Genomic DNA, 12,416 nt, shown 5'->3' with positions numbered 1-12,416 from the left:
GAGCCTTCAGATTTTGCTGACGTTTTTTATTTTGGTACCATTCCACCTTTTGATTTGCTCAGTTACTTGAGGGGATGCTGCTCATTACAGTGCTCTAAAACTAAGTGTGTGGTCACTGAAGAAAAATGAGTTTATACATTTTGACTTCATGATACTAATGAAAAGAGGACAGGAGCATGCAGGAATCACTCCTGTATCTGAAAAGCTGGATGCAGTAGCACACCTCTCATCACCTCTCAATTGGAGCAGGGGAACCCAGATTGCAAGGCAGCTGCAGCAGTCCTTGGCCTCACTCTGCCACAAGGAGGGTCAATCAGCTTAGGCTGCTCAGGGCCTTGGTGAGTTCTGTGTATCCCAAGGAAGCTGATCCTGCAACATCTGTTCCAGTGCTTCATCACCCTCATGGTCAAAACAAATATCAGCCAGAGCTTCTCCTGGGGGAACTCCAGTGCACTGCCTCTTACCCTAACACCAGGAGCCTTTGAGAAAGGTCCAGCTCTCACTTCTCTGCTAAATGCTCAAAGCATTAACATTTTAGTAAAAGTCAAGGAACTTTCAGTTAGAAAAAACATTGCATCACATTTTCTAAAGACCACAGAAAAACCTTTAGAAACTGCAAAGTACATAGCAATGTAAAGATCATGGCCAAAGTAAAAGTTTGACCAGAACCTAACCAGGAGCGTAACAAAGAAAACAATTCTTCAAGAGCCTTATGATATATATGAACTGAAGCACCACAGCACATCAAGCACCTCAGGCATTCAGTGATCAATCCTTTCAGTGGGACTTGATGCAGAAACAGTCACAACAAAGATAAGAATGACCCTGCCTGCTCACATGCTTACATAGACTCTAAGTCCTTCTGGGAGTGTAAAATGCAAAAACCTCTCACTATTCTGACAACCCCTTGTTCAGAAGCTTACTAAGAAGCTTCCTTAAATGCCCACATACAAAAGACAGAAATGGAAAAATCACCATAGAAATGTCTTTTGTAGCAGCTACAAAGCAAACTATGAAAATCTCCTACTAACAACTCAGATCACGTGTTGATCAGATTCAGATTAAGTACATCCCATTTGAAAATCTGGACTTACTCTGTCACAGTCCTTCCCCTCCTTCTTCTGTACCCTGCCCCCTCACAACTTTTAGCCTCCTGAATAATTCCAGCCAACTCTGAAGGAAAAGGGTAATTCAATTTCAAAATTTGTTATGAATCTAGTGCTGCACAGACCTCAATGCACACAAACTAAATGTGCATGGAAGCACTTCCAGAGCAGCTCTCTCCCAGCTGTGAAGCTGGTTAGCTAAGGCATAAGTTCAGAATTTACATGTAAGACAGGCTGGTGATGGGAGAAAGAAAATGGGATAAAGTGGTGATGGATGCAGGAGAAGACTGGGGAAGGAGGAACAAAGGATGCAAGTTTGCAGGTAGCCATGGGTTAGAAGCTTCCTTTCTCAACGAATGCATTTTAATTTTCCTACTCCTGGCAGCTACTGTGTCAGAAGGGAAAAGATAGATACACTGCAAGATTGTTCTATTATAATGATTCTGTTTTTTTCCATATCAAAACAGAGTCATTTCATACATAAACACAAAAAAGGTTCTTTATACAATCGTCAAGGAGACAAATTTCTTGTTATCAATGTGTCAAACTCCTGCAAAACAGGAGCAAGAACTATACAAAGAGGAACAAATTAAATGTTACTTGTGCTTTATTTCTCTACTGAAATAAAATTGTATTTAACACAAAACATGCTACAGGAAATCCAATTCCAATTCTAATCTGAGCTGTTCTGGGGATTGGTTCCTTTGTTCATTTTGCTGGTTTTGTTGTTGTTGTTCTTGTTTTTAAAGATCATTAAAATGCAAAGAGCTTTCTTCTTCACTTACCAAAAATCAGGGCTAGCCCATGAGAAGTCCCCACTGCTATCAGATTTGATGCTGCCTGAAAAAGTCAAGGAAAAAGACCAAAAGCTGAGAAGTTCACAAACGATTCACAAATCCACCACTTCCAATATCACACAAAGCTTGCCAGAAGGGGAAATTTTAAGAAGGCTACAGATGTAACTTTTTAATATACAAGCAACAGACTTGTTGCTATATGAGAACTCATGTGGTTTCCTACATGAGAACTACAACCAAAGGAGAATTTTGCACCCCCTATGTGCCTCAGTCACACACACTTCCAACCTTGCTACGCAACCCTCACCTCCAGATGCGTTTTTCCCTTTTTGTCTTGAACTAAAAAGTATCATTTCTTATGTACTGCTGCTACCAGAGTCAAAGTGATCAAATGACTATCTTTTCTTCATAAAGTATTAAAACTAACTTCACAAGGGCAAGAAATACTTGCTGTTTGCCACATCCTTAACACGCTTCTCTAATTACACGCAGCTTATTTCTGACATACTTTAATTAGCGTGCTTGACTTCAAGAAGCTTAGTGCCCATTGCTAAACAGGCCTGTGCCTTTCAGACAGGCTTTCAGCAAAGCTTTAAGGTCATATTTGAGTTCTGTCAGGGCCACAGAAACTTTGAACTCACTGCATGATGAGCACTTCAGTTTAAATGTCTTTAGGAGTCAAAGCAACGGCTAGCAAAGAAGAAATAGGTAGGGAGCTTCAAGGTGGCCAACAGATGAACGTGATGGGGAATGGTTGGGTGCTCAACTAAGAACTTCTGGTGATGACATGAAAAAAGGGAGAGCAGAAGGCTCGATCAGCACAGGGGCAGTTAGGAAAGGCTGCACTCTGCTCCTAGAAGCTAGCTTCTAATGCTGCTCCTCCTAACCCTCGGATTTAAGGGCTCTTAGCAAGGCAAGACCCATTTATCAACTCTATTAAACTACTGCTTAAAGTCTGCCAAATTTATGTGAAGAATAAACACACAGTACTTGAAAATTGTGTACTTACAATTGCAGTAGGCAAACCAGCATCCACTTTGTCCTAGAAAAACAGAACAAATTACGAGTAAGCAGCAGAACTCCCTGCACTATTAATGTCTCTAATAATACAGCACACAGAGTCAACACAAGATGTTTTAATAAGTCTCACCAGGGCAGAAAGTGCAGAGAGAACCACAGGCAAGGAATACTCAGAACAGATGAGGAAGCATGCAGAAATGGAGAAGCAGACTATCCTGTCATTACAAATGAAAGCTATCCTGTTTTTCTCGAAACAAGTCTCATCTGATTAACAGCCCTCAGTATTCTCTATGGACACTGCACTGATATCTAATGCAAAACCATTTCCCTCTCCAGAACACCTTCTTAGCTTCCCACCCAGGTGGTTCACACCTCCATCAACACAAGTAACAACTAGCTGCAGCACACTCACACTCAGACTCCAACCACACAGCCCTTACAGAGACACTCACAGATGAATCACCTGCATTTTATGCTAACAAGCCTGCTTCAGAATTCACATTCTTTATAAATCACTGCCTCAACTGTGATCTTGGATAGCTCCTTTTCACTGGCAGCACAAACTCCAGGCAGGCCTGAGGTGCAGTCACAGACAGCTTGTGGGCCTGGGATGAGTGTGGCCTGTGCCTGCTGCAGGCATTAGGCAGACCTGCTTCTAGCACCTTTAAGCAACAACAGCACTGACATCATTTTGTATTAATATTTCCCATCAGATTTCTTGACATCTGGCAACGAAAAGCAGTGTTAAAGAGGACTTACCACATTACTGCTGCAGATAGTCAGCTAATAATTCACACCTAGTTAGAGGTTACTAACACTAGCTTACGTACTAAACATGTTAATACTAATACTATGAAGAGGGAGAAGATCACCCACATCCCTCTACACCAGAACAAGCCGAAATTTTACTTAATAGATGTCACCAGGAGAGATAGACACTTACTGCTGCAGATACAATTTGGGCAGAAATCCCTTTCAGAAGCGAGAGTCTTATAACTGATCCATGCAGAGAGAGAGAATCTGGGAGTTTTTTCTTCCTAAGGAAAGAAGAAATAATCCAAACACATTAACTCAGAGTTTGGAACATATGCCCACAGCTAAACCAGCAGGTAAAGTCTGCATGCATACATAACCATGCAGTTCCCATTCTTACTGCTGATGCACACGTGTCCAGAATCAACAGCCGTAAAATCAATAGCAAAGTATACAACCTAACACTGTGCCTGCATAAGAATTTGTCTTAATTCCTCTTCCACAGAAATGAAAAGTCCTTCAAACAAGTCTTCAGTTTCAAGCATCTCTCTGCAGACTACAGCATTTATTAATAAAGCCTAAGAGAAACACTTCTGCTCTTTACTCCAGCCTCAGTGCATCAGAAAGCTTCAACCTCTAAAGGTGAGCACTTGTAGGCAACACACAACTGAAAAATGCTCGTTAGCAGCATATGGACTCCTGGGAAAACCAGATGTATGACTGAAGTGTAATATTCAATTCAAACAGCTGACTGCATACAAAAGGTAAAAGTTGCTGTTTATGGAGAAAATGTTTTTAAAGGTAACCAGTGCACAAGGAAAAGTAGATTCTGAAGAGCACTGGTATAATGCAACACACATAGGAGGGGGAAATTCCCCAGGAAAATTCAGTTATCTTTCCAAAGACATGCAAACAATTAGGTAGGCTAATGAAATATGCTTAATAGCTTATAGTGTGGCTGAGGACCCATAAACATGGTGAGCAGCTTCAAACAAACACGATAAAAATGACTCCCAGTTTTTCTGCCTTCCATGTACTGGAAAATATTAAGTCACTTCAGGTTACATTTCACTCAATACCAAACATTTTTTCTGGAGACGAAAGAACAGTGCCTCAGAACACCACCAAATGCCACCATAAACTGTCACACTTAAGAGTGTTTGCAATTGTTTCCAATGCAATTGCACATGCAGCAATCACAGCATAACAGAAACCAGAGGCCAACTTGCCATGGCACATAAGCAGGCCATGGGAGTGGCTCAGGGTGTAAGATGAAGCCATAGTTTGAGTAATTAACAAAGTAAGTCAGCAGTATTGCAGCTAGCTATCACATTCCACGCTGCTTTGGGATGTCAAGATTCACATTCCATTTCCAGGAGCAAAAGCATTTTGCTCGCCCTTTCAAAACGCAGAAGGTTGCTTTAGGAAGTTTCAATTGTTCTTAGCATTGATAGTCCTTCTACCCAACCAAAAACATAATTACTTTTAATTTATTTAAATTCTCAGGGTATCAGACTTGTAGTACCTTTTCAGGTGCGTCCTGTCCCCGCTGTCAGAGCTTGCTACAGAAGATGTGTCATAGGAGTGTGTATCTGTGTTATCAATGTTCAAGAGAAAGGGATCTTCCAAAATGAAAGACTCTTCTTCATCATCAGTCTGAAAGAAGAGAACCACCACACTTGGTAAACATCCAAAACACACAACACCTTAACTGAAACAGCAGCAAAATGGCATCAAGTAAGCAGAAAAAAAGTAAGAGAATACAATGAGATAATCTCTTATTAGAAAAACAGAACTATGCTATACTGTGGATAGCGTGGAAGAATCAGTCTCCAGAACCCTCAGTGATCACAGAGGGGATGAATAGTGTGGGATCTCCAGTGAGAGAATGCTGCCAACAAGAGAACTAAACGTGCTGCACCCCAGGGCCGCCTTCTGCTGGTGACCCTCTCTCCTCAAGCTTTGCCTAGAATTGTTTCTATGTTATTTTCAGGTGGCCATTGCTTAAGCTACCTTCTAACTTCAACACACATCACACTGTCCTTGAAGCACAGAGCCACAGTGCAAACACAACGCTGCACTGAGAGCCAACGTGCAGAGATGACAGCAGGTGCTCGTTTGCCTCACAGAGAGCAGCCCTGTGCTCACTTTCCTTCAGAGCAAGGTATGCCTACGGGCTCACTCAGCTTGTGCTCCACATTGAAATCCCTTCCTGAAAACACTTTGCTGGTCATTCCCATCCTGTATACACTGAGACAAGCAGCACCAAAGACAGTCTGCACTGAGCCAGGTTTTCTTCAGTTAACCACAGTTCTACTCCTTTGACGTGGACGGGCCCACTTGTGAGTTTGGGCTCACAGAAATTCTCTGAGCTCCACCTACATCCATCACCAGAAAGAGGACAGGTTCTTCTGCACCTTCACTCAACATCCCTTCTACTCGGGCAGCAATCTGCTGAATGTTCCTCCAGTTCCTAGACTGCACGTGACTGTCCGGGACACTTCATACCTGTACCTTTAGTGCAGATTTTAAGAGAAGTCACCCGTTCCAAGCTCCTTTCTGCCATTATACGGGGCCAAACCTATGAAACAGACTACCAAAGTGGAGCTGTGAAGAATCCAGCAATTACAAGACTCAACACGTGCTGTGTCAGCTATCAGTATCAGGAAGCCATAGGGTTACACCACTTTATTTCCCAGAAGAAAACGAGAGCCTGGGTGACCTCGGGGACCTCCTCCAGCCTCAGTGACAGCAGTTCAAGCAGCATTGCGCCGTGCCCCTCTCACCTCGTTCAGGATGCTCTCCAGCGTTGGCGGGGTATCGACTTGAGGGATGTCGAACTCTTTGTCATCGATCTGGACATCAGAAACCACAGACCGGGGTTAGATGCCCACCCCACCTTCCAAACGTCTGCTAACTACGAGAGGAGCACACTTTGCGTACACCCACCCCGCGCACAGGCGCCAGATTCCGACAGTCAGCGACAGGACACGGGGAAAAGCTTTAGACAAAGAGGGAAGGTCGGGGCGAGATGCGAGGAGGGCACGTTTCGCCCGGGGCGCTCCCGCCGCGCTCTCCTCGGGGTCAGGCACGGCAGGGCCGGCCTCGCAGCTCCGTGCCACCCGATCCCTGCCCCGCTTGGAAGCGGCACGGCGGCTCGCAGTACGAGCGCTGGCGTTGCCTGCACGGCGGCCACAGGAACCGCTTCCCCACCTCCACCCACACCGCCGGACGGGGCGCAGAGAGCACGGCACGGCACGGCACGGCACGGGCAGCGCCAGCAAGGAAATGGCGACGCACCAGCTCGCTGCGGGAGTCCAGCTCGCGGTCGAGCTCCACCGCGCTCAGGCGGGACGCGGACGGCTCCGGGCAGGGCAGCCCGTCCGGCTCAGCCTCGGTTCCCGCGGGGCCCTCCTCCGGCGCCGCGTCCATGGCCGGGCTGGGACTGGTGGCGGGGCTAGCAGGCCGGCGGCACCGGGACTCGAACCCGTGTCCGGAGCCGCCCCCACTCCCGCGCATGCGCAGCACGGCACCGCCACCCTCCCCCCCCGCCGCTGTTAAAGGGGCCGCAGCGCGGCGGTAACGGAGGGGCGGAGGCGATGGAACGGAGCGGTTTATTGGGAAATGCGCGGCTGCCCCAGCACGGCCGCAGCGAAACTGGACTAGGGAGCGTCGAGGACGTGAGCCTGCGGTGGGAGGGAAAGAAATCATCAGTGACGTGGAGAGTTACCAGTGAGAGTCGCTGCAGGGGATGCAGTGGTACGGCTGCAGTGAGCTCAGAACAAAGGCTGCATTTCCTCAGCAGCGCTGTGCCCAGCACAGCCGCTGTAGGACAGCTGCTGCCAGTGATTGCACGGCGATATCCCAGCGCAGGAACGAGCGTGGCCCAGTGCAGTGAAATGCCCGCCCCTGCAGCCTGAGAAATGTCATCAGAGCTGCTAGATTATGGAATTAAAAGCTAAGGTGTCCTGAAGGAATAACTAATGCTAGGGGTGGGTGAGCTCAGCAAGAGAAAACACAAGCAGAGTTCTCTCTCCATCCTGTAGAGCAAGGTGAGGAGTTGCTTTTCCTTCTCCTAGGAGGACAGAGGGTTTAAAAACACAACCACCCTTTCAGCTTCTTCCTTACATCCAGGAGGGCTGCACAACCCTGTGACATGGGGTGCACATCAGCCTTCAGGCTCAGCCCAGAAAAACTGACAGGTTTTTGGCAGGAAGCAACCCAGCTTCAGCGCCTTGCTGGCACTGGAAAGCTGAGCCTTGGCTCTAACAAAAAGGATTCAGAGCCTGATTACCACCAAACGCTCTCCTCCATGCTCCAAAGCCTTCTTTCCCACTGCCAGCTGTTTCAGAATGGTCTTCTGCAGCAATGGGGCATTTGCTCCTCTCACAATAGCTGTCAGTTCTCCTCTCTGAAAAGGGTGAGAAGCAGGTCTGTCAGTGAGCCCAGCTCCCTGGGCTCTGGAAATCACCAGACCATCCCAACATGTACTGTGTTATGACAGAATCATTAAGGCTGGAAAAGACCCCTGAGATCCCCAGGTCCAATCCCAGCCCAGCCCACCATGCCCACTGCCCACGTCCCTCAGTGCCACATCCCCACAGCTCTGAGCACCTCCAGCTGACTGCCCCACCTCCGTGTGCAGCTGTGCAGTGCCTCGCTGCTCTTTCTGAGAAGGAACGTTTCCTAACACCCGACCTGACCTCCCCTGGCACAAGGTGAGGCCATCACCCCTCATCCTATTGCTGTCACCTGGAAGAAGTGACTGACCTCCATCTGCCACAGCCTCCTCTCAGGGAGTTGCAGGGGCTGATAAGGTCTGCCCCGAGCCTCTTCTTCTCCAGACTGATCTATTCCAGCTCCCTCAGCAGCTCCCCATAAGTCTTGCACTCCAAAACCCTCCCTCACAGCTTCACTGCCCTTCTCTGGACACACTTCAAGGCCTCAGTGTAGTGAGGGGCTCAATGCTGAGTACAGCACTCGCTGTGTGGCGTCACCAGAGCTGAGTACAGGGGACAATCGCCTCCTGCTCCTGCTGGCTGCACTATTTCTGATACAAGCCATGATGCCACTGGCCTTCTTGGCTGCTTGGGCACCCTGCTGCTCATGTTCAGCTCAGCATCAACCAACACCCCCAGGCCCTTTTCCATTGCACAGCTTTCCAAGCCCTAAGCCCATAGCGCTCCATGGAGTTGTGAGCAAAGTGCAGGACTCGTCTTGTTTAAACTCACAACAACTGGCCTCAGCCCAGCAGTCAGTCTGTCCAGATCCCTCTGTAGGGCCCTCCTACCCTCAGGCAGATCAACACTTCCCCCCAACTTGGTGCCATCTGCAAACTTACTGAGGGTACACTCAATCCCCTCATCCAGATTGACAGTAGAGATATTAAATCATGTACCAGGCCCTCCTCACAGGCAGAGCTTCTCCACTCCAAAACAAAAGGGAAATTTTGGAACAACTTTCTTTACTGATGTGCCTGAGGATGAAGGGAAGCAGCCTGTGGCAGCAGTGAGGCCCTGCAGTAGCGCAGCCCTCCAAGAAGACAGCTGTTTGCACTGCTAACTCACATTTATTGCTGTGTAACTACTGTAAGAAACTTTTCACTCACTGTGTAGAAGAGAAAGATGGGCTCACATTTTCCTCTGTATTTTTCCAGAGCATCAACGGAATCAACTTCAGCCTAAAAAGGATGTCAGATAAAAAAGGTGCTTATGGGAAAATATTTTTGCTTCAGAGGAACATACACAGAACAGCCTGTGCTCAGAACTGCCCAGCACTCACCCCTCATGTACAGCAAAATCCCAGGCTGAAATGACACTGGTCAGGGCAAGGATTTTGTTTCAGCTCAGTAACACACTCGAAGCTGTGGATGTCTCTGGGAGATTCTGCCTGCAGGAGCTGGGGCAGCAGAAGGAGTGTATGCAAGGCTGTGTGAAATGGAGTTTTGAGCATCTCTACAAATCAGATCTCCACAGCTGTCTGGGAACTTGTCCCAGTGCCCTAATCACTCCTATTTGAACACTTTCTTTTTTCCTTGTATATTTTGGAATTTTCGCTGCCACAATTCAATCTTGTTGTCTCTTGCTCTTTTGCTACGTACCACTGAGCAATGCCTGTCTCTTCCCTCTCTAATAATGCCCCATTAGGCAGCCAAAGTCAGCTCTTGGCTCTGCCCCTGAGCCTTCTCTTCTCCAGGTCTTGAAAACCCAGCTCCTTCACTCTCTCCCTGTACGGCACAGGAACACACATGCTGCTCATCCTGTCCAATGTTATTTGTGTAAGCAATTTGGTGCACACTGCAGAAACAAGTCCCTTGGAAAGTTCACCATGTCAGCAGGCAGACATCTTCCAACTAACGCGTCACCCAGCCCAAGAATAGCAAGTTTGCTGCCAGTAAGTAAGTAAGTAAGAGCTGGTAAAATATGAAAGTCATGAATCAGAATGATCAGTTGCGTTCAAGCCTTCTCCTTTGCAGAAAAACATCTGAAAAGTTCAGAATTGTTCAAGCCTGAAAATCTTTAATGGTATGAGCTATTTTCGATGTAACCAACCTGCATCCAGCAGGTTCATTCACACAGGCTGGAACTCCTGCACTGTTACTGTTCTGGATGGATTTGGAAAGATGAATGACTTCAGTTACCTGCTATGTTCAGGGGACAGAATATGGATTTTTTAAGCAGTGCCAAGTGGGACCTTACCACAGCAAAGTGCAGAAGGTCACTGCTGACTTCATTCCTTATTCTTCGGAAAAGATCCACTACTGTTTTGCATGGGCCACACCAGGCTTGATATGCATCAACAACTGCAAGCATGAAAATAAGAATAAGGTCAGAATGGGTCGTTTCAGACCGACACCAATAGGCTGGTTTGTGCACTTTGCAGTGTAATCTTTACGAAGAGGGCTGCATTAAGGCCATTAGTGCCATAAGAAACCTGAAATCCTCACAGAAATGAAGTGTCCCCTTCTGGTGATCTCTATGGCATCACCTTCTTGGGGAAGGAGATTTTCCTAAGGTCCAACCTGCGCCTCTCAAGCTGCAGCCTAGGGCTGTTGCTCTCATAGTTCTGACTCTTGCAAAGCTCCACAAGGGCTGCGGATTCAACTACAGTAGAAACTAACTACTGATATACTAATAGATCAAATGGTCAAATGGCATTAAAAAATAACAAGCTCACAACGTTGTGGAGTCTTTAAAAGATATATGCACGTGGTTGTGACCCTGAGGGTATCAGATTTTCCAGGGTGACCTGCCACACAGGCTCACCTAGCCACCCTCTGGCCCCCACATTGAGAGCCAGGGCTGCTCCTTGCACTGGGATCTCCCTGCCCCATGCCTGGGGCTGGATGGGGGACTCGAGGTTCCTGCACCAGTGCCGCTGTAGCTCAGTGACAACTGTCCCACATCAGTTGGTAACCTCCAGCTAGTACAGCTTCTGGTAACATGGTATAATATTCCTTACTTTCATTCAGGGCAAGAGAAATAGAGGGTTCGTCCAAACATTAGTATCAGCAGAAACTGATTCCTAACAGGACCAAAGTGCTTGTAACACAGAACAAATCAACACTGTGTGTTAACCAAACCCTTACCAATGAGGCCTTCAAGACGCAGCATTTCCTCCCAAAGTTCCTGGCTATTGATGTTCATCTGTATGAAAATTTAAAAGCAGTCAGAGCAACAGCAAGTCATCAGGTAGTTGTAAACATATCGACATGTCACTGTGTGCTTGCCTGTATGACAGACACATCCATTCAGAGGCATTAATCTGAACACTGCAGGAAAATCTTCCTGCCTGCACTCCTCTGGTGAGCAGGGCAGGGCCAGAACACAAGTGGGAGACTACTCCCTCCCCCCCCCCAAAGCATTGCACAGGCATATGGAAGGATATAGGAATACTTGGACAAATGCAAGCCCTCCCCTTTCACTAGCAGCAACTCTCTGAACAGTCTGGGTGCTTGGAGACAACACCTTTGGTTTGCAGAGAGACAGTTACTCTGGGAGGTGAGCAGGGAAATGGTCCCTGTGCCTTTGCGGGATTTTGGCATCAGGGACTGTACCAGCAGTGCCAGTGGTATCTGGATGGATCATGCCACATGATCTTAGCATCAGGACAGCACTATGTGCTTTCCAAATCCTTCGGTGTGTTAGGCAAGAGGCTGCAGCTGGGGGATCACCTAAAAGTGAAAGCAGCATTCAGGCCAACCCATGTTTACATACCCCGTGGACACATTTCTTCACAGGTCCCCACCCTCCATAGGGCTAGGGGTTTCTTCCCTCCCTCTCTCCAAGCAGCTTTGCTCACAGCAGGGATGGGGTGACCCTTGTGACCAACCATGGGGTGCAGCACAGAGGGGCAGGCAAAGCTTTTGGAAGACCACACCAACCTCCTCTGCTGAGCAGCCTACTTCTGTAGGCGCAGGTCACACGAGGGCATCAAAGAATAATTGTCAAGGGTGTTATTGCAAAGTAAAATAATAAAAAGTGGCTCAGCACAAGCTACTCAAGTGTCAGCAATAACTCAATAAAGTATCCCTACCATTGGAATGTGCTAAAAAAGCTGATTGTAGGTTGCCCTTGGACTTGCAGGGGAGCCAAAAAGGATGACACCCAGGGTTAGCAGAACCTGGTGTTTTCTAAATAAATTGTTCTGAATTTTTTTATTCTTTAATCAAAGGACTTTGAAGAATCACTCATGTTGGTAATATTACTTCTTTGCTGCTGTGCTGATACTGAACAACGAA

At 47.1% G+C, this 12,416-nt stretch overlaps 1 protein-coding gene across 1 annotated transcript in view; it reads right to left on the bottom strand.

Annotated features, from left to right (window-relative positions):
- VPS8 (VPS8 subunit of CORVET complex) overlaps window positions 1-7,387 on the bottom strand; it is a gene marked incomplete at both ends in the record, with an annotated part of 62,294 nt that extends 54,907 nt beyond the window's left edge. The window contains 6 exons of the mRNA XM_079539709.1: window positions 1,892-1,946; window positions 2,913-2,945; window positions 3,867-3,960; window positions 5,202-5,332; window positions 6,463-6,531; window positions 6,977-7,387. Of these exons, the coding sequence (XP_079395835.1) occupies window positions 1,892-1,946; window positions 2,913-2,945; window positions 3,867-3,960; window positions 5,202-5,332; window positions 6,463-6,531; window positions 6,977-7,387 (793 nt within the window). The remainder of the gene's footprint in view (window positions 1-1,891; window positions 1,947-2,912; window positions 2,946-3,866; window positions 3,961-5,201; window positions 5,333-6,462; window positions 6,532-6,976) is intronic.
- Between the last annotated feature and the right edge of the window lie 5,029 nt (window positions 7,388-12,416).

This window comes from Tetrao urogallus (assembly GCF_951394365.1).
Source record: "Tetrao urogallus genome assembly, chromosome: 9".
In the NCBI taxonomy this organism is placed as follows: domain Eukaryota; kingdom Metazoa; phylum Chordata; class Aves; order Galliformes; family Phasianidae; genus Tetrao; species Tetrao urogallus.
This window is presented reverse-complemented; position numbering and strand designations above follow the sequence as displayed.